General features: G+C 47.8%; 5 protein-coding genes across 5 annotated transcripts; 3 read left to right on the forward strand and 2 right to left on the reverse strand.

The window, feature by feature from the left end:
* Nucleotides 1–950: 950 nt before the first annotated feature.
* LOC108047000 (60S ribosomal protein L22) lies at nucleotides 951–3,844 on the reverse strand. Its single transcript, XM_017127020.1, has 3 exons — nucleotides 3,739–3,844; nucleotides 2,917–3,555; nucleotides 951–1,392 (listed from the first exon to the last, which is right to left on the reverse strand). The coding sequence occupies exons 1-3, from the start codon at nucleotides 3,748–3,750 to the stop codon at nucleotides 1,126–1,128; spliced, it is 918 nt and encodes a 305-aa protein (XP_016982509.1). The 5' UTR covers nucleotides 3,751–3,844; the 3' UTR covers nucleotides 951–1,125.
* An 814-nt stretch (nucleotides 3,845–4,658) lies between these two features.
* On the forward strand, nucleotides 4,659–5,808 carry LOC108046864 (eukaryotic translation initiation factor 3 subunit G-1). Its single transcript, XM_017126786.1, has 2 exons — nucleotides 4,659–4,790; nucleotides 4,853–5,808. Exon 2 carries the CDS (start codon nucleotides 4,853–4,855, stop codon nucleotides 5,660–5,662), a length of 810 nt encoding a protein of 269 aa, XP_016982275.1. The 5' UTR covers nucleotides 4,659–4,790; the 3' UTR covers nucleotides 5,663–5,808.
* A 666-nt stretch (nucleotides 5,809–6,474) lies between these two features.
* On the forward strand, nucleotides 6,475–8,766 carry LOC108046983 (histone-lysine N-methyltransferase SMYD3). The gene is made up of 5 exons (XM_017126989.2): nucleotides 6,475–6,893; nucleotides 6,967–7,208; nucleotides 7,269–7,402; nucleotides 7,802–8,264; nucleotides 8,324–8,766. The coding sequence occupies exons 1-5, from the start codon at nucleotides 6,709–6,711 to the stop codon at nucleotides 8,692–8,694; spliced, it is 1,395 nt and encodes a 464-aa protein (XP_016982478.1). The 5' UTR covers nucleotides 6,475–6,708; the 3' UTR covers nucleotides 8,695–8,766.
* Nucleotides 8,767–8,882: 116 nt separating this feature from the next.
* LOC108046982 (centromere/kinetochore protein zw10) lies at nucleotides 8,883–11,443 on the reverse strand. The gene is made up of 2 exons (XM_017126988.2): nucleotides 9,976–11,443; nucleotides 8,883–9,919 (listed from the first exon to the last, which is right to left on the reverse strand). The coding sequence occupies exons 1-2, from the start codon at nucleotides 11,329–11,331 to the stop codon at nucleotides 9,104–9,106; spliced, it is 2,172 nt and encodes a 723-aa protein (XP_016982477.1). The 5' UTR covers nucleotides 11,332–11,443; the 3' UTR covers nucleotides 8,883–9,103.
* Nucleotides 11,444–12,101: 658 nt separating this feature from the next.
* Nucleotides 12,102–16,847, forward strand: LOC108046937 (chromosome-associated kinesin KIF4A). The gene is made up of 6 exons (XM_017126910.2): nucleotides 12,102–12,343; nucleotides 12,410–13,089; nucleotides 13,155–13,306; nucleotides 13,589–15,870; nucleotides 15,973–16,505; nucleotides 16,566–16,847. Exons 2-6 carry the CDS (start codon nucleotides 12,410–12,412, stop codon nucleotides 16,609–16,611), a joined length of 3,693 nt encoding a protein of 1,230 aa, XP_016982399.1. The 5' UTR covers nucleotides 12,102–12,343; the 3' UTR covers nucleotides 16,612–16,847.
* Nucleotides 16,848–17,345: the final 498 nt, after the last annotated feature.

A 17,345-nucleotide genomic window follows, 5' to 3' on the forward strand; every position in this document is an offset into this window, starting at 1 on the left:
GGGTTACATCAATGAAAATGACTAAAAATCGACCCAAAAAAAAAAAGTAAACTAAAAACACAGTTTTTTTGGGAATTGGGCCACAATCATTTTAAGATATGCCACTTTGAATTAGGATGTCTATAAGAAAAGTTATGGGCTTGGAAGTGCAGGTTTTAGGTCACTTTTCTGCAAACCCATTTTTCCAAAATTGGGAAAGGGGTTACATCAATGAAAATGACTAAAAATCGACCAAAAAAAAAAAAAAATAAACTAAAAACACAGTTTTTTTGGGAATTGGGCCACAATCATTTTAAGATATGCCACTTTGAATTAGGATGTCTATAAGAAAAGTTATGGGCTTAGAAGTGCAGGTTTTAGGTCACTTTTCTGCAAACCCATTTTTCCGAAATTGGGAAAGGGGTTACATCAATGAAAATGACTAAAAATCGACCCAAAAAAAAAAAGTAAACTAAAAACACAGTTTTTTTGGGAATTGGGCCACAATCATTTTAAGATATGCCACTTTGAATTAGGATGTCTATAAGAAAAGTTATGGGCTTAGAAGAGCAGGTTTTAGGTCACTTTTCTGCAAACCCATTTTTCGAAAACTTAGATGATAAAAAATCATACATAATCACCGATCCCCGCTCCATACCAAACATTGTAATACCTTCTGTAAGTGTATAAAAGAAAACCATCACGAAATAAAGCGAGATAGACGTATTGGATCACTAAGCTTTTTTAGAGAGTATAAAAGCACAATAGCGACTAGCGAATATCTTAAAAACCAATAAGCTTTTTCAACGATAATGTTTTATATACGTACTATCTTAATGGATCTTGAAATCACCTCAAGAGAACCCCGAAGAACTTATATAATTGCTTAGTCAGCTTAATCTCAATTGATGTACCATATTTCCCCTTGACATGTTTAAAGATATTTACAGACTAATTAAAAACCACAACTGTTTTGAGATTCACACACAAATTTTTTATTGCGGTGAGCCCAAAGGGATTTTTTCCATGAGTTCACACCTTGTTGTTAGCTTATAAAAACACGCCCCCTTCGGGGACGTGAGATATACATTAAAAACGAATGTAAACCTTGTGTTTTTGCTGTGTGGAAATGGATCGGCTTCATCTTTACTCGGCATCGTCGTCCTCGTCGTCGTTGGAGCTGATCCTGAAGTAGCGGAGCTCGTACGAGTCCTTCTCGTTGGCCACCACACGGATCCAATCGCGCAGGCTGTTCTTCTTCAGGTACTTCTTGGTCAAGTACTTGAGGTAGGCCTTGGAGAAGTGCACGTCGGAGCTGACATGGAGCTTCAGCTTGGAGCGCTCGAAGGTGACGTTGTTGCCCAGGTTGTTCACCTTGCCGTTGACCTTGAGGCGGGCCTTCACGTACTTCTCCTGCGGGCGGAATAGGAACAGGGATTCTCAGGTTAGTTCTGCTTGGATGGTGGGCTGGAGATGGTATCTTGGTATCCCCAAGACACCGGTTAGTCGGAGTAATGTCTCTGTCTTTGTTAAGGCCAAGAGTCGATTGTGTAGAACAGAAGGCCCAAATAAAGAAGAGTGTCCAATTTTTTGCTGTGCCACTGAGTACACTGCCATCAGAGCGACGCATTAAGCTCACTCTCTGACGGCAAATCGGCGTGGCCTGTAATTTGTAGATTTATCCAGGTGATGAATGGGCATGGATGGGGATTGGGAACCACACGGTGGGCTGGGTGACCGTCCCTGAAAGGTGTTCCACTTTAGAGGAACTATATCTGAACACATGGCATCATCAAGTACCCATCCAGGTGGTTCCCATTCCCCACTCGTGAATGAAACTTAAGATGCTAGTTACCTGATCCTCTGGCGGGGGCGACGCTTCAATCGGTTCAGCGCCCTGCTAAGAAGCGCGTTTAGCGCACTCGGTCTGCCCACTAGCGGGTTCTTTTTTATTGAGTGACTGACTTTCCTCAATTGGTGGATGATATATGGAAGCAACACCTAACACTAGTTGGGAAAACCTGCAGTGCCACGAAAGAGCGGACACCGTAAGCAGGGCGCACTATGAATTTTGGCCTGAGGCGCCACGGCTGTGGACGCACTCAACCCAGGGCCCACCACGTGGCGGTACACATAGCACGACTTGACGCTGTTCACAGACGGTTGCACCACTGGCCAGTGCCAGGTCACTGGCGGTCAGAGGCTACCCCGTTGTGCAGTGTCCAGAGCCCCTTGACAATTAGCGCGATCGGGAGGCGCTGCGGATGAACACGTGTGCCGATGGAAGGCAGCGAAGGATGCGATTCGGAACGGACATATACATATAAACACGCCAAGGCAATGCTCTACAGTTAGTGCTGTTCCAGATGTTGTTAACCGCCGGCGGCACGGGTGAAGTCCGCCAGCAGTTTATCGCAAAATGGAGAGGCTTCACTGTAACCACAACTTTTTATCCAGAGCCCCTGGTTAACTTGGAGGGCAATGAAAAGCTTGGTGCGGTAAACTGATACTGATTTTGAGGCTCTATTCTGGTAATTACTTTCAATTATATACTTTGGTTCTTTAGCTTATAGGGAAGTTTTTAATGAGCTGAAATCTGACTCTTGGTTGTCTAAAGGTATGCCACGAGTATAGATTTAAGTGTGAAATTATGCTTTGCAATAGATTTTCTTCATTGAAGATTCATAGGCTTTTTGGTAATGGAACTACAATGTGTAAACTCATACTCATAATAGTCTGTCACACAACCATGTTTCAGTATACTAATAATTTGAAAATGTTCCATAGAATATGAATTGTTTAAAGCATACTTTTAGACAACTTAGTAATAGATTTAGTCACTAGAGATGAATCCCATGGAATACCTTGAAAGCAAAGACCAAATAGAACCTGATTTTGGGAGATTGATTGGATCCATGGGCGGGTCCAGCTACTTACGAAGTCGGCCACATCCATGATGCTGTCCTCAGCGATGTTGGTGCAGTCGATGGTGAAGCGCAGCGAGACCTTCTTCTTCTTCTGTCCCTTGCCGCGGAGCACGTTCTTCTTCACCACCTTGCTGGGGGCAGGAGCAGCCTTGGCCTTGGGCTTGGGAGCGGGCTTGGCGGCGGCGGCAGGAGCAGCTGCAGCCGGAGCAGCAGCAGCAACGGCGGCAGCAGCAGCCGGAGCAGCGGCAGCCTTGGCGGGGGCAGCCTTCTTGGCCGGAGGAGCGGCAGCGGGCGTGGAAGCGGCCTTCTTGGCTGGAGCAGCCTTTCCGGCAGCCGGAGCGGCAGCCTTGGCGTCCTTCTTGGGAGCAGCGGCGGCGGGAGCCTTCTTTCCGGCATCCTTGGCCGCAGCGGCGGGCTTGGCGGCTGCCGGCTTGGCTGCTGCGGGCTTGGCACCAGCGGCGGCGGCGGCTGCCTTCACATCCTTGGCCGCCTCAGGGGCCTTCTTCACATTCTTGGCAGCGGCGGCGGCGGGCTTGGCGGCCTCAGCCTTCGGCTTCTCCACTTTGCCCTTGGCGGCGGCTGCGGGAGCGGCCTTCTTCTCTGCCGGCTTGGCGGCAGCAGCCTTGGTATCACCCTTGTTGGTCTTGGCCTGGTTATGGGTCATCACCGAAAAAAAACAGAAAAAATCACACAGTATTAGCTGGCCATTGCGGGTTACGGGTTGTTTTCACTCCTGGTCACCGGCCACTGGCCACACCCCGCCGCATTACACAACTTGGAGCACGGTTCACACTTTGGCCAGGGATCGGGAGCTGATTGGCGGAGCACTTACGGTTGGAGCCATCTTGTCAGTCGAAAACCACGAGGAAAAAGAACAGAAAGCGGAAGCGACGGCAAGAAGAAGAGGCGGCCAGAGTGGCCAGAGCGGCCAGAGCGGAGCACTGCGAATATACCACACTAATAATACCAAACTCGCTGACATGGGCTTAAAACTCCGCTAAAGTAGTCGTGACTCAATCCATTCGACCATTTTGTGACCTATTATGCTATTTGTAATTGAAATGTGTTATATTGATATATTTTAAATATAAAATTCTAGCCTTCTTAATAACTAATAAAATAAGGACTGGAAGAATGGAGCTGTAGCTACCTATAAGCCTATAACCTCAGGCGACGCCCGAAAAACTGTTGAAAATTGTTTTAGTTTTTCATAGCTTACTAATAGTTTAAAATATAAACTATTAAATACCGGAAATTTGAAAATATTTTAAAATTTCTGTTTCCGACAATTCAACGGAAATAATTTTGCATTATTGAAGATTCAGCGACTCAGTCTTTCAATGCGTTTTTCTCGAAACAGGGAGTATAATTTTAATTATTCATAGCTTACAAATAGTTTTATACACATATAAACTAAGTAGCTTTTGAAGTCCCGAAAATTTGATAATATTTTAAATTTGTCTATAACATTTTTGAACATGTACCATTTCTTAACGTTTGCTTTTAATTTCGGTTGAATTTTTAAGTTAATGTATTCAGTAGATAAGTCTACCCTTATAAGTATTATGGTATGAATTAAATAGACAACAAAATTTTCATTCTACAAAACAACAACAGCTTAAAACTATAAAAGTGGCGGCAAAATGTAGAGATGGTGGAATATTGATGGAAATATGGAGCTGCCATCGAAGGCAGCTCTGACCTATCGATACCCCGTTTCAGACACTTTGGTACACTGGCTTCGGAAGCACTCCATCCACAAAGCATCGATTAAGTAATCGATTAGGCCATCGATAGTTCTTTTCGTGTTGCTGCTTCCAATCGCAACGAAACTCGTGGCGAAATTTAATAAAAATTCGCTGACAATTTGCATTGCAAAACAAAGTGAGTGTGCATAAAGCAGCCCCCGTTGCAGCCCCACTTACCAGACAAACGAAACTTTCCAGATGCCGGGCGTTGAAACGATCAAATCCTCTTGGGCGGATGAGGTGGAGCTCGACTACGGCGGTCTGCCCCCGACCACGGAAACGGTGGAGAATGGACACAAGTATGTGACGGAGTACAAGTACAACAAGGACGACAAGAAGACCAAGGTGGTGCGCACGTACAAGATCTCCAAGCAGGTGGTGCCCAAAACGGTGGCCAAGCGCCGCACCTGGACGAAGTTCGGGGAGTCGAAGAGCGACAAGCCGGGCCCCAACTCGCAGACGACCATGGTGTCCGAGGAGATCATCATGCAATTCCTTAACTCCAAGGAGGACGAGAAGGCCAACGATCCGCTGCTGGATCCCACCAAGAACATAGCCAAGTGCCGCATCTGCAACGGGGAGCATTGGTCGGTCAACTGTCCGTACAAGGGCACGGCGATGGACACCAATCTGATGGAGAAGAAGGCCACCGCCGCCGCAGCGGCCGCCGTGGATGCCCCCAAGTCCGGAAAGTATGTGCCGCCGTTCCTAAAGGACAGTCAAAAGGGCGGATTGGGAATGCGCGGGCGCGACGATACGGCCGCCATCCGGATATCCAATCTGTCCGAGTCCATGACCGAGGCGGATCTGGAAGAGCTGGTAAAGAAGATCGGCCCGCAGAGCAAGATGTATTTGGCGCGCGACAAAAATACCGGACTCTGCAAGGGATTCGCCTACGTGCACTTCAAGCAGCGTAAGGATGCGGCCGCCGCCATCGAGATCCTTAACGGCCACGGGTACGACCATCTGATCCTCAGTGTGGAGTGGTCCAAGCCTCAGAACAATTAGATAGTCCCGTTCTCGTTCCCGTTCCCATTGCCCGCGTTTACTGCTTATAGGAGTTCGTACGGATTGATCACACAAAATGTCCCTATGCTATATAAGTTTGCTACATATAAATAAATAAAACTGCCCGCAGGGGCACCGACAAAAAATATCTTGCTCCTGATCTATAGGAATTCCTGCAGCGTTATTGTAGGTATACAAAGGACTTTTTTACAGTGCTGGATTAGGGGATCAGGATCTTGTTTTTTATTTGCTTGTTTTTAGCCATACACGAATATTTATCAGAATCATAACTCTAGGAATCACAAAATATAACAATTATTTGGACTATTTTAAAATCATTGATTTGATTTTAGTTATTCTTTTTTAAAAGCAAAACCTTGCTATCAAATTAAAATGCAATTATAAATAATAAGAAATTTTCTCTTCACTTGTAAGATATAGCTATCTCCCTCATTTCAAATGATACAGTGGTATCAATCATAAATTAATTACTTTTAAATGGTATTATTTTGTTAAACTTTTTACGAGAGTAGGGCAGTTATTACCAATGTGTCAGTAATTATTAAGTCAGTAAATTGAGATTATTAATAACTAAGTAATTGACAAAATAAATCATATACCGTAGGACATTTTTCAAAATGGAACTAATTCCAAATATTAATTTTCCATACAACTCATAAATATGATGCATTCAATATTGTGATTTTTAATGGCATTGAAAGTAACACATTTCTTGACAAAATTTTTAAAATTCCGTTTACTATATTGACTGTCTACTGTAGGGAGCATGACCCTTTGACTATCTGGCAACGCCAGCGCATGCATACGAAAAACAAAAAACTGTTGTTGTTTTTATGTGTTTGCCAGCGATTTGCGTAAATTGTGTTTGTTTTTGTGGCTTAAAATAGAAATCAGATGCCGCAAAATATTCAAAAAGCATTCGAAGCAGAAACAATATTTTTGATCTTCAGGTGTGTGCTCAATTTCAGTCGTCAGTGAGACGGGCCCCCAGGCGAAAGTCGAAGGTGTTATTTTGCTCCGGCGAAATGGAAAAGTATGGATCCACTGCCAGTTCACCCAAATCAGCACCCAGATCCTCATTAAAATCCCAACCCGGAAAGAAAATGGCTCCGCAAATCAAGAGGGGTCAACGGATTCTCACGGAGAAGCCCTTTGCCTTCGTCCTGAAGTCGCAGTATCGTCTGGAGCGCTGCGACAATTGCCTGGAGGCGTAAGTTCGGCCAATTGGCTCCTGCCCCTTTGCCTGGATCTTCGATCCCTAATTCGTAATCCTTTTTTTGCAGGACTAAGGTGCTTAAGTGCTCCAACTGCCGCTATGTGTCCTACTGCAATCGCGCCTGCCAAATGCAAGCTTGGGCCCAGCACAAGCACGAGTGTCCATTCCTGAAGAAGGTGCATCCCAGAATTGTGCCCGATGCTGCCAGGATGCTCTGCCGCCTGATCCTGCGCCTGGAGCACGGGGGAGATCTGATCCGGGGCTATTACACCGAGCACGGGTCTCGCAAGTTCCGCGATCTCATGTCTCGTAAGTGCAACGTGCGGATCCCCTGGCAAATCCTTGCTAATCTCTGTCAATCTCCGATAGATTATGCCGAAATTAAGAACGATCCCATGCGACTGGAACACCTGGACTCGCTGCACGCCGTTCTCACGGACATGATGGCCGACAGTCCTAGCACGGTGCCGAACAAGACGGAGCTAATGTCCATCTACGGTCGTGTAAGTGGACAGATACCTGTGCGAAAAATCAGGAGCGTATTGGGGGAGCAGATACAGGTTGCTTGAGGACGATGCTTTAAACAAATTTTATTCAGCATATTGAATGTTCCTTCAATGATAGGGAACTTGTCTAGTGTACATCTGTTTTACCTAACAATTGAATATAACGTATATTTTTGTAATACTTTCTAGAAATGTTGTTTACCTATACTAAAGTTTTGCACCTCTTAACAACCAATTTCGCTCCTGGTCGCCCAAATTAGATATCAATCAATGCGGCTTGCCTGGCGCTCTGCCAGGCAATTGATCATCTAGGAAGGGCTACGGTTCACATTCCCCGGCGAACAGATATGCGGGTGCTCCTACACAAGCTCATGCTCTTTTCCTCTCCTCATGCAGCTCATCACCAATGGCTTCAATATCTTGGACGCCGAAATGAACTCCATTGCCACGGCCATATATTTGGGCGTCTCTATTACGGACCACAGCTGCCAGCCGAATGCAGTTGCCACTTTTGAGGGCAACGAGCTTCACGTCCATGCGATCGAGGACATGGAGTGCTTGGACTGGTCCAAGATCTTCATCAGCTACATCGATCTGCTCAATACGCCGGAACAGAGGCGTATGGACCTCAAGGAGCACTACTATTTTCTTTGCGTCTGCAGCAAGTGCACGGATGCCAAGGAGTCGAAGGAAATGTTGGCCGCCCTGTGTCCCAATCGCAACTGTGGCGTGGGCATCAATGTGGAGCGCACAAACTGTCCCCGTTGCGACGCAGGGATTAGTCCCAAGCTGAGGAACGCCTTTAACGAGGCGATGACCCTAACACTGCACAATCTGGAGAACATGAAGGACGTGGCCTGTGAGTTAATGCGATAGACTTAAGGGTTCACAATAACGCATCTCTCTATTTTCCGCCAGATCTCGACGTGTGCAAGGTGTGTCTAGATAAACAGACCGGCGTGTTCCATCCCTTGAACGTGTGGTATGTGAAGACCCTGGATTCTGCCTTTGAAGCTGCAATCGAAGTGGGAAAGTGGGCGGATGCCCTGAATTACGGTCAACGTTTGCTGCCCGGCTTCCAGAAATACCACGGCCCCTGGAATCCGCTGCTCGGGCTACTCCACCTGAAGCTGGGCAAGATCCAGTTGTACGAGGGCCATGCCAAGGAGGCACTGCACCATATTGACGAGGCCCAGCGGATCCTCACCGTCACCCATGGCCGTGATCATAGACTGCTGACTGAGCAGCTGTACCCACTCCTCCTCCAAGCCAGACATGAGTCAAACTAATGATGGTGATTTGATTGTTTTTATTACATTAAATAAATCTTAAGTTAAATAAAGTGTCTTGTGTTGCGTGCCGGATGGATCGTATTTTGTGGCTCAAGAAAGTAATCTGAAACGGAAAGCAATCTAGAATCTATTTTCATATTAATAGTTGAAAAACGCAGTAATTTCTTTAAATAATAAACATATGATTTTCAAAATATATATTACAACTTCACGTAGGTAATTTTATTTTCCGATTTTGAATCGATTCTTCATTAAACTTTTCATTGTTTTTGGCATTTATAACAGTTACAATAATAATCTACAAAAGCGATATTCCTTCAATTTCGACTCCGTTAAGTAGCAAAATTAAATTGGCTACACAGATCACCACCTCTTCGCAAAAAATCCATCCAATCTGGTGTAGAGCTTAAACAATCTGGGTAATGGCCTTGGCCCGACGATCCGTGTCCTGGAAGAGCGCCCGGATGATGTGCCGGATTTCGTCCGCCTTGTAGCTGGCGGTCAGCGGACCGGCGCCGTCGCACCACAGTTCCGTAATCTCCTTGAGCGAGCCGTTCATCATGGCCTTCAGCTGCTGCAGCTTTAGCCAGCTGATGACCTGAACCACTTCGTTCGGCTCGCGGAAGAGTGTGGGCGCCCGTTGCAGCACCACGTCGATAAGGTCGCTCAGCTCACAGGCCATCGTGGCGGAAATGTCGCGCAGCGTGAAAACACGGCGGATCAGTTCGGCGACGAAGGTGTTGATCAGCTCGCAGAAGGTGGCATTGAACACTGTATCCGGAAGCACATTGGCCCAGACGTTCTTCAGTAGCTCCAGCTGGCGGAGACACTGGCGGACGAGCTTCAGTGGACCGGAGCCAAGAGTGTGTGGGCTCTCGAACTCAAAGCCCTGCATGATCTCCATTAATATACCCGCCTGGTAGTCGACCTGCACCCGGAAATACTGTTGCCCGGTGGACTGCAGCGTTTTGGCCAGCGCCGCCAAACTTCCGATGCCCTTGTTGGCATGCTGAGCCACCCAGTGGGTGAAGTACATGCAGTTGTTGTAGAACAGCACCGCCTGCTGTGGAATGCTGTCGAGCAGTTTTCGGTGCACCTTGGGCACTTCATTGATATAGGTGTGGAGCATGATGGCAATGACGCCGGCCAGAGGATCGGCTTCGTCCTCGCCCGATTTTTCCGTGGGTTGGCGCAGGATGCGGTCCATTAGTTTCACAAAGTCCTGAAAAGGGAAATGAATTTGTGATAAGAAAACTCAGAGTTAGGGACTTGACCTACCTGTGCACTCTTGGAGATCATGCACCGGGGGAAGAGGAAAGGGTCGTTCGCCACTTCGGTGGCTAGATTGTTGGGCGCCACCAGTACCATGTCCTGCAAATCCCGCTGGATAATCTCGCGCGCCGTTTCCAGAACCCGACTAAACAGTCGATTGCGGTAGTAGGTTTCGTACTCCTCGACAAACTTCCCCAGTGCTCGATCCTGCTCTGGATTGATGAGGAAAGAGTCCGCTAGCAGTTGTTCGAACTGGGTGACATCTTCGCACAGCGTCGAGGACTGATAATCCTCCATGGTCTCGGGAACGGCTGGTTTCAGGCACTCATCCACCAGCAGCTGGAGCATCTTATTCTTAACATGATCGCCAATGATGCTGAACACATGCTGTTCGCTAGACACACTGCTGTTGATCCCGGCCAGCGTTTGCAGCAGCAGCCGGAAATTGTTCAAAACCTCTTTGTAGTTCGGGCGGAGCTGCGCAGAGCTAGGCTCTTTGGTGGCGTACGAAAGCGACAACCGGACGTGGGAACCACCTTCGACATCTTCGCTGTAATCGGCCATCACAGGCCGTAGAATCAGCGGTTCGATGCAGTTGTCCAGCAAAAATTCGCAGAGACGCACAGGATTGTAATGCTCCTGGAAAAGGGCCTGCACCACGTCCTGCAGCTGCGCCTGATCACGGCTCACCTGCAGCGTGACGCAGCGCGATGTGGGAAAGGATTTGCACTGAAGCTGCACCATCCGATCGAACCGATCTTGAAGGCTCTGCTGCAGCAGATGGGCCTGGACGTGGTACTTCACCTTGATGGTCTCATAGCACTCAAGAGCGTGGAAGATGCGGCGCACCTCCGGCGTCGCAACCTGCGAACCCTCATTTCCGTCTCTTGTCTCATCGCCGTAGATGTAAGCCCTCAATCGCCCTACCAGGTCCAGGATAACCAGGTAATCCTTAGTGGTCTTGGCCTCCTCCACGCACTGGAACAACTGGTCGATCTTAAGCACATGCTCGCTGACTCCGAGGCCTAACAGGATCTCCCGTAGCTGTCTTCCGCTGTCAGCCAACTTGGCATTCGCCTCGTCCAAAGCGCCCAATCCTTCGGAGCCCACCGTCTCCAGAAGATCGTGGATCTCCCGGTTCAAGGAGGCCGACTCCTCCAGGAAAATGTCCGGCGAGGTGTCGTTCGGCATAAACTCCGTGTAGTTGTCGTCGATGTGCTTGCGGACGCGCACCTGGAAGCGATTCACCCGCGTCAGCACTTTCAAAATGGCCGATTGGGTGGCCTCCACGCTGCCGCATCCGTTTCCATTGCCGTTAAACGCCTCCTCCAGCACCTTTAAGCGCGGCGCAACTTCCTCCATGTCCTGCTGCCGGTTCTTTTTCTGCCTTTGGTCCAATTTTTGCGGAAATTGTAATCAAACCAAATCACAACTTGTTTGCGGCTGTGGCGATTGTTTAAAAATGCGATAACGCTGCATCGCTGTGGAAAAATCGATAACTCTATGGCTGAGCCAAACCTACTCAATATAGTAACCGGAAAGAATGCTATATTATTTGTAAAAACATATTGATCAACAAATATTTTTGAAAGTGAGATTAATTACCATCCAATTCATAACTTTTTAATAGGGAACAATTCATTTTTTCAGATTTTGTAAGCCTATTTTTGTTAGTTGTACCCATGTCGTTTTTAAGTCCTAGAAGATGAACGGGCATAATTGGCTAAAAACATTTTTGAAATTGTACAGAAACGGTATGATACAAATTTAAAATAAACTATTTTAATATATTCCAGTTGTTAAGATATTATTAAGTGTAAACGCAAGTTGCACAAAAATTTTTCGAAAATATTTTAACCACTTGGATATTTCTGTACACGAGAATCCGTTTTTACTGCAGGTTTATTTGCTTAGTTGACTGTCATTTGTCAATATACTACCGTTTGAAAATGTAAAATTTAAAGTCTATTGTTTTTACCGAAACAAGAATGAATTATTTTAATTACCAAAATTCCTATACACACAAATGCCATTCAATAAAAACGGGCTAGAAAAGTAGCTATAAACTAGCCGAGATGGTACTTCTGCGTACCCCACAAATCGATAACTGTGACCTATCGATAACTTCGCCATTTTTGAAAAAAAGCGCAAGCTGGCGTCGCATTCCTTTAATGCCAGGTCCCTAAAATCGAAATTGCCGAAAGTGCCGGGTTGCCAGTGGAGATCCCACGTTCCATCGCGATCTAGACCAATCCAAAATTGTTAGTTCCCCCGGGGCGCCGCTATTTCCAGTTACTGTGTTTCCCAGAGGGATCTTCTTGTTTTCCTGTAGTCCACGAATCGGATCTATCGAAAGCGGCTGCTCCGGAAAAAGGTAAGTAGCTAAATGAAAAAGGCGCCAAGAATGGTCACAATATGGAGCTGCTCTTAAATCCACCAGATGTCCTGCGAGGATCCCAATTCGGTGGCCGTGGCGCTGCGCGTGCGTCCTTTGGTGCAGTCCGAGTTGGATCGCGGCTGCCGGATCGCAGTGGAACGGTCGACGGATGGAGCACCACAGGTCACGGTCAACCGGAATGAGGCGTACACGTACAACCACGTCTTCGACATCGGGGACACCCAGAAGGAAATCTTCGAAACCTGCGTACAGGGCAAACTGAAGAAGCTTCTGCACGGCTATAATGTCACGATCCTCGCCTATGGTCAAACAGGCTCTGGGAAGACCTACACCATGGGCACGGCCTTTAACGGAGTGCTGGATGATCATGCGGGTGTCATACCACGCGCCGTTCACGACATATTCTTGGCCATTGAAGAGATGAGAGAGGAGTTCCGCTTTGAGATCACCTGCTCCTTTGTGGAGCTCTACCAGGAGCAGTTCTACGACTTATTTTCGGCGCAAAAACGGGAAAAGGCCACCGTGGACATCAGGGAGGTCAAGAACCGGGTGGTCATGCCGGGTCTCACGGAACTAGAGGTCAAATCCGCCCAGGAGGCGACCGAGCACCTAATGCGCGGCTCTGCCGGACGGGCTGTGGCCGCCACAGCCATGAATGAGACCTCCTCGCGATCGCATGCTATCTTCACATTGACCCTGGTGGCCACAAAGCTGGATGGCAAGTATGTAGGACGAATTTCTTCTTGAGGATTTTTAATCAGTCTTTGTATCCCTGAATCCCCGGCAGGCAATCGGTCACCACATCCCGGTTCAATCTGGTGGATCTGGCAGGCTCGGAACGCTGCTCAAAAACTCTGGCCAGTGGGGATCGCTTCAAGGAGGGTGTCAATATCAACAAAGGCCTTTTGGCCTTGGGCAATGTGATCAATGCCTTGGGCTGTGAGTAATAACCATCTAGAATATGTATATTGTTTTTAGATATTGTTTTTTGTTTTCTAAAAAATTGAAGCATTACATTCATTTCTTTTGCGTTTTTCTCAAAACGACTGTTCAAACTGGAAGTCAATATGTGTTAAAACCGATTTAATTAAAATTCGTATCAGATATTTGTTATAAAATTTGTTATAAAACTATTAATAGTTTCTTTTAGTTATTTTTTTAAATTTTTTGTCCAACATGGGTTTTTTATTAAAACATGCTCAATTTCATTACCTATTTCAGCTGGCCAGGCCGCTGGCTATATACCCTATCGCCAGTCTAAGCTGACGCGTCTGCTGCAGGACTCCCTGGGTGGCAACTCTATCACCTTGATGATTGCCTGCGTCAGTCCGGCGGACTACAATGTGGCAGAAACCCTGAGCACCCTTCGCTATGCGGATCGGGCCTTGCAAATCAAGAACAAGCCCGTGGTCAATCTCGATCCGCATGCGGCGGAGGTCAATATGCTGAAGAACATCATCCAGAAGCTGCGTGTGGAGCTTTTGGCGGGCGGCAAAATGAGCAGCTCCATAACCAGTGCAGTGGGTGCCGCCGGCTTGGGTCCCGTCCCCAGCGAGGAGTCCCTAACTGGCTCCATGGCCAATGCTGCTGAGAACCAACGTCTCAAAGAGCAAGTGCGCAGTCTTCTGGATAGGAATAGGAAACTGCAGCAGGAGCTCCATCACTCGTTGGCCGATCTAACCGAGAAGGAGATGCGAGCCCACATCGTCGAGCAGGCTCACGATAAACTCCGCAGCCACGTGCTGCAACTAAAGAGTAAACTGGAGCAGCAACAGGCCGGATCGGGAGCTGGGGACGCAGATGATGGCCGTCAACTGCAGGAAATCAGCCAACTGGTGGAGATGGTGGGCGATGAGTTCCAGCGCACTCAGGAGGAACTGGAAACCCACGGCCAGGAGATATGCCAGCACCTTAGTGGCCAATTTAAATCTGAAAGGGAGGAGAACGGCGGCTCCAATGGTGGCGATGAAGTTAACGAAATGCTGCAATCCCACTCAGAGGAGTTCACTGACAAGCAACTGAATTTCGCTGGCGAACTGCGCAGCATCAATCGCCAACTCAACATCAAACAGGAGCTGCACGAGCGCATCATTCGCAACTTTAGCCAGCTGGAGGGTGAGGACGAGGACGCCAAGCTGCGACAGTGCAACCAGAAGATCGATGACCTGGAGGCGGAACGGCGGGACCTCATGGACCAGCTGCGCAACATCAAGAACAAGGATACCTCCGCCAAAATTGCCGAGGAGCGACGCAAGCGTCTGCAGCTTTTGGAGCAGGAGATCTCCGACCTGCGCCGCAAGCTGGTCACTCAGGCCAACATGCTGAAGATGCGGGAAAAGGAGCGCGAAAAGATCCAAAACCTGAGTGGCGAGATCCGGGCCATGAAGGAGTCCAAGGTGAAGCTCATACGGGCAATGCGTGGCGAATCCGAGAAGTTCCGCCAATGGAAAATGGTGCGAGAAAAGGAGCTCACCCAACTGAAAAGTAAGGACCGCAAGATGCAGTCGGAGATCGTGCGCCAGCAGACGCTGCACTCCAAGCAGCGGCAGGTTTTGAAACGCAAATGTGAGGAGGCCTTGGCGGCCAATAAGCGGCTAAAGGATGCCCTCGAACGCCAGGCCTCGGCGCAGGCCCAGCGCCAGAAGTACGCCAAGGATCACGGAGGCTCCGCCGCTGGCTCCTCCAACTCACACTCGAAGACCGACAGCTGGGTGGACCGCGAGCTGGAGATCATACTCTCTCTAATTGATGCCGAGCACAGTTTGGACCAACTGATGGAGGACCGGGCGGTGATCAACAATCACTATCAACTGCTGCAGCAGGAGAAGACCAACGATCCGGCCGAGGCCAAGGAGCAGGCCCGCCTACTGGCCAGTCTCGAGGAGGAGCTCGAGATGCGCAATGCTCAAATCTCTGACCTCCAGCAGAAGGTCTGCCCCACCGACCTGGATAGCCGCATTCGCTCTCTGGCTGAGGGCGTCCAAAGCATTGGCGAGTCCCGGGCTGTTAGTAAGCAGCTCCTCAAGACTTTGGTGCAACAGCGACGCCAACAGTCGGCAAGCTTGAATGAGCAGCGCACGGCCTTGGATGAGCAGCGTACGCAGCTCCTGGAGGCCCAACAGCAACAGGAGACTGTAAATAAACGCCTCCGTTTGGCCCAAACCGAGCACGAGGAGCAAATGCTGGCCCAACAGCGCGCCTACGAGGAGAAGGTGGCCGTTTTAATTAGAACAGCCAACCAGAGATCGGGTGAAATTAAGCCACCGGCGGCGGAGGAGCGGGATCGCCAGCAGATACTCGAAGAACTGCTCAGCAGCCGAGAGGCACTGCAGCAAGAGCTGGACAAGCTAAAAGCCAAGACCAAGGCGAAGGTCAAGGCGCCAAGGGTCCAGCCCCAGGATGTCGATGATAGTGTGATAATGATGGATCCTTACGAAATTATAGAACCGAGCGATAGCGGCAGCGACGATCCCGAATGGGTGCCCTCCAAGTCCAAATCCAAGGTGGGTTTGAGTGGTATTTGTTGACCAGGCTTTGCTTGAAATTCACTAATATGCTTTGCTTAAACAATAATAATCCCGGACTAATTGTTTTTTTCACCGCAGAGATTCCAGTCGGACTCCAGCCGCAATGTTGCGCTCACCCAGGTTTCAAGTCCTCCCGATAGCCAGGATGCCAATACCACGTCGGCCGTCAATGCATCCATCCAATCGCTGAATTCCACACAGGCCACGGAGGAGGGCAAACGCGGTAGGGGATGCAAGTGTCGCACCAAGTGCAACACCAAGCGGTGCGGCTGCTTTGTGGGCAGCAATGAATGCTCTGAGAGCTGCGTTTGCAAGGGTCAGTGTCTCAATCCGATGAATGCCAAGCAGCCACCACCGGAAAACGGCGGGGGTGATGCCCATACAGTCACGGAAAGCAATGTAGACGCGGTGGAGGACTCTGAAATGGCCGAGAATGCTCAGGGTGAGCCAGACCAGACCACCAAGGAGAACTCGGGGATCTTCACACCGCCGGACGCGCCCAACAAGGCCGTACTTTCGCCGAAGCGATCGCTGCTGGATCTTAAGAATCCATCCACACCGCTCGGCAATGTTAACGCAGTGGAGGATTTCAATGGACCTAAGCTAACAAGGTGGGCAAGAATCCTTAATATTGTACGTACGCAATGCAAGTCTCTGTCTTCAATTTGCAGAATGTCGGGATTGGCATTTGCCACGCCCAAGCGGAAATTCTTTTAAAGTTGCAAGGAACGCAATGCAAACACGGATCCGGATGTGGTGAAACGGGAAACGGAAGTGGTGCCGCAGGAATGAGTCGCCAGATGCCTTTCAGCACGTTTTTAGTAGCTAGATTAGACTCGTTTAAGTATGTTTATGTTGTTGTTTAGGAAATGCTTCCCACAGAATCCATTTTAACCAAGAGTGTACAACCCATTCACGTTTTATAATGTAACAATATAACATCCAACAATCTGCACTGATTCATTTCTGGGTGATCTAAATGGATTTTCGACTGCAGCGCGGAGCAGTTTGAATAACTTTAGAAATCGTCGCTTAATTTTTACCTATTTATTAAAGCCAAGTTGTTGGTCCTGTTCCATACATTTATATACATTTTTGTTTTGTTAGATATAAGTAATAAATTCTATTCTATTCTTATAACAGGTGTATTAAGTAATATAACCCTTTAGTTTGTGTTCTTATTTAGGATAAAAGGGATATATTTGCCGAGGACGCACGATTACGAAAGAGATAGGTATATAGATATACAGATCAACCAAAATGACGCACAGTGGAACTTAATTCCATAAGCATTAATATTTTTTTTAAAAAAAAGAGAAAATAATTAAATACAATATGATTTTAACTTTAATTTTTTTACAAAATATACTTATAAAAGTGTTCTTATGGACTTGAAACGGTTATGGATGCGTTATCAAAGTCGATCGTTTATTCTTGAAAGCTGTCAAAGG

This window comes from Drosophila rhopaloa, unplaced genomic scaffold (assembly GCF_018152115.1).
Source record: "Drosophila rhopaloa isolate 14029-0021.01 unplaced genomic scaffold, ASM1815211v1 contig_3, whole genome shotgun sequence".
NCBI classification, from domain to species: Eukaryota; Metazoa; Arthropoda; class Insecta; order Diptera; family Drosophilidae; genus Drosophila; species Drosophila rhopaloa.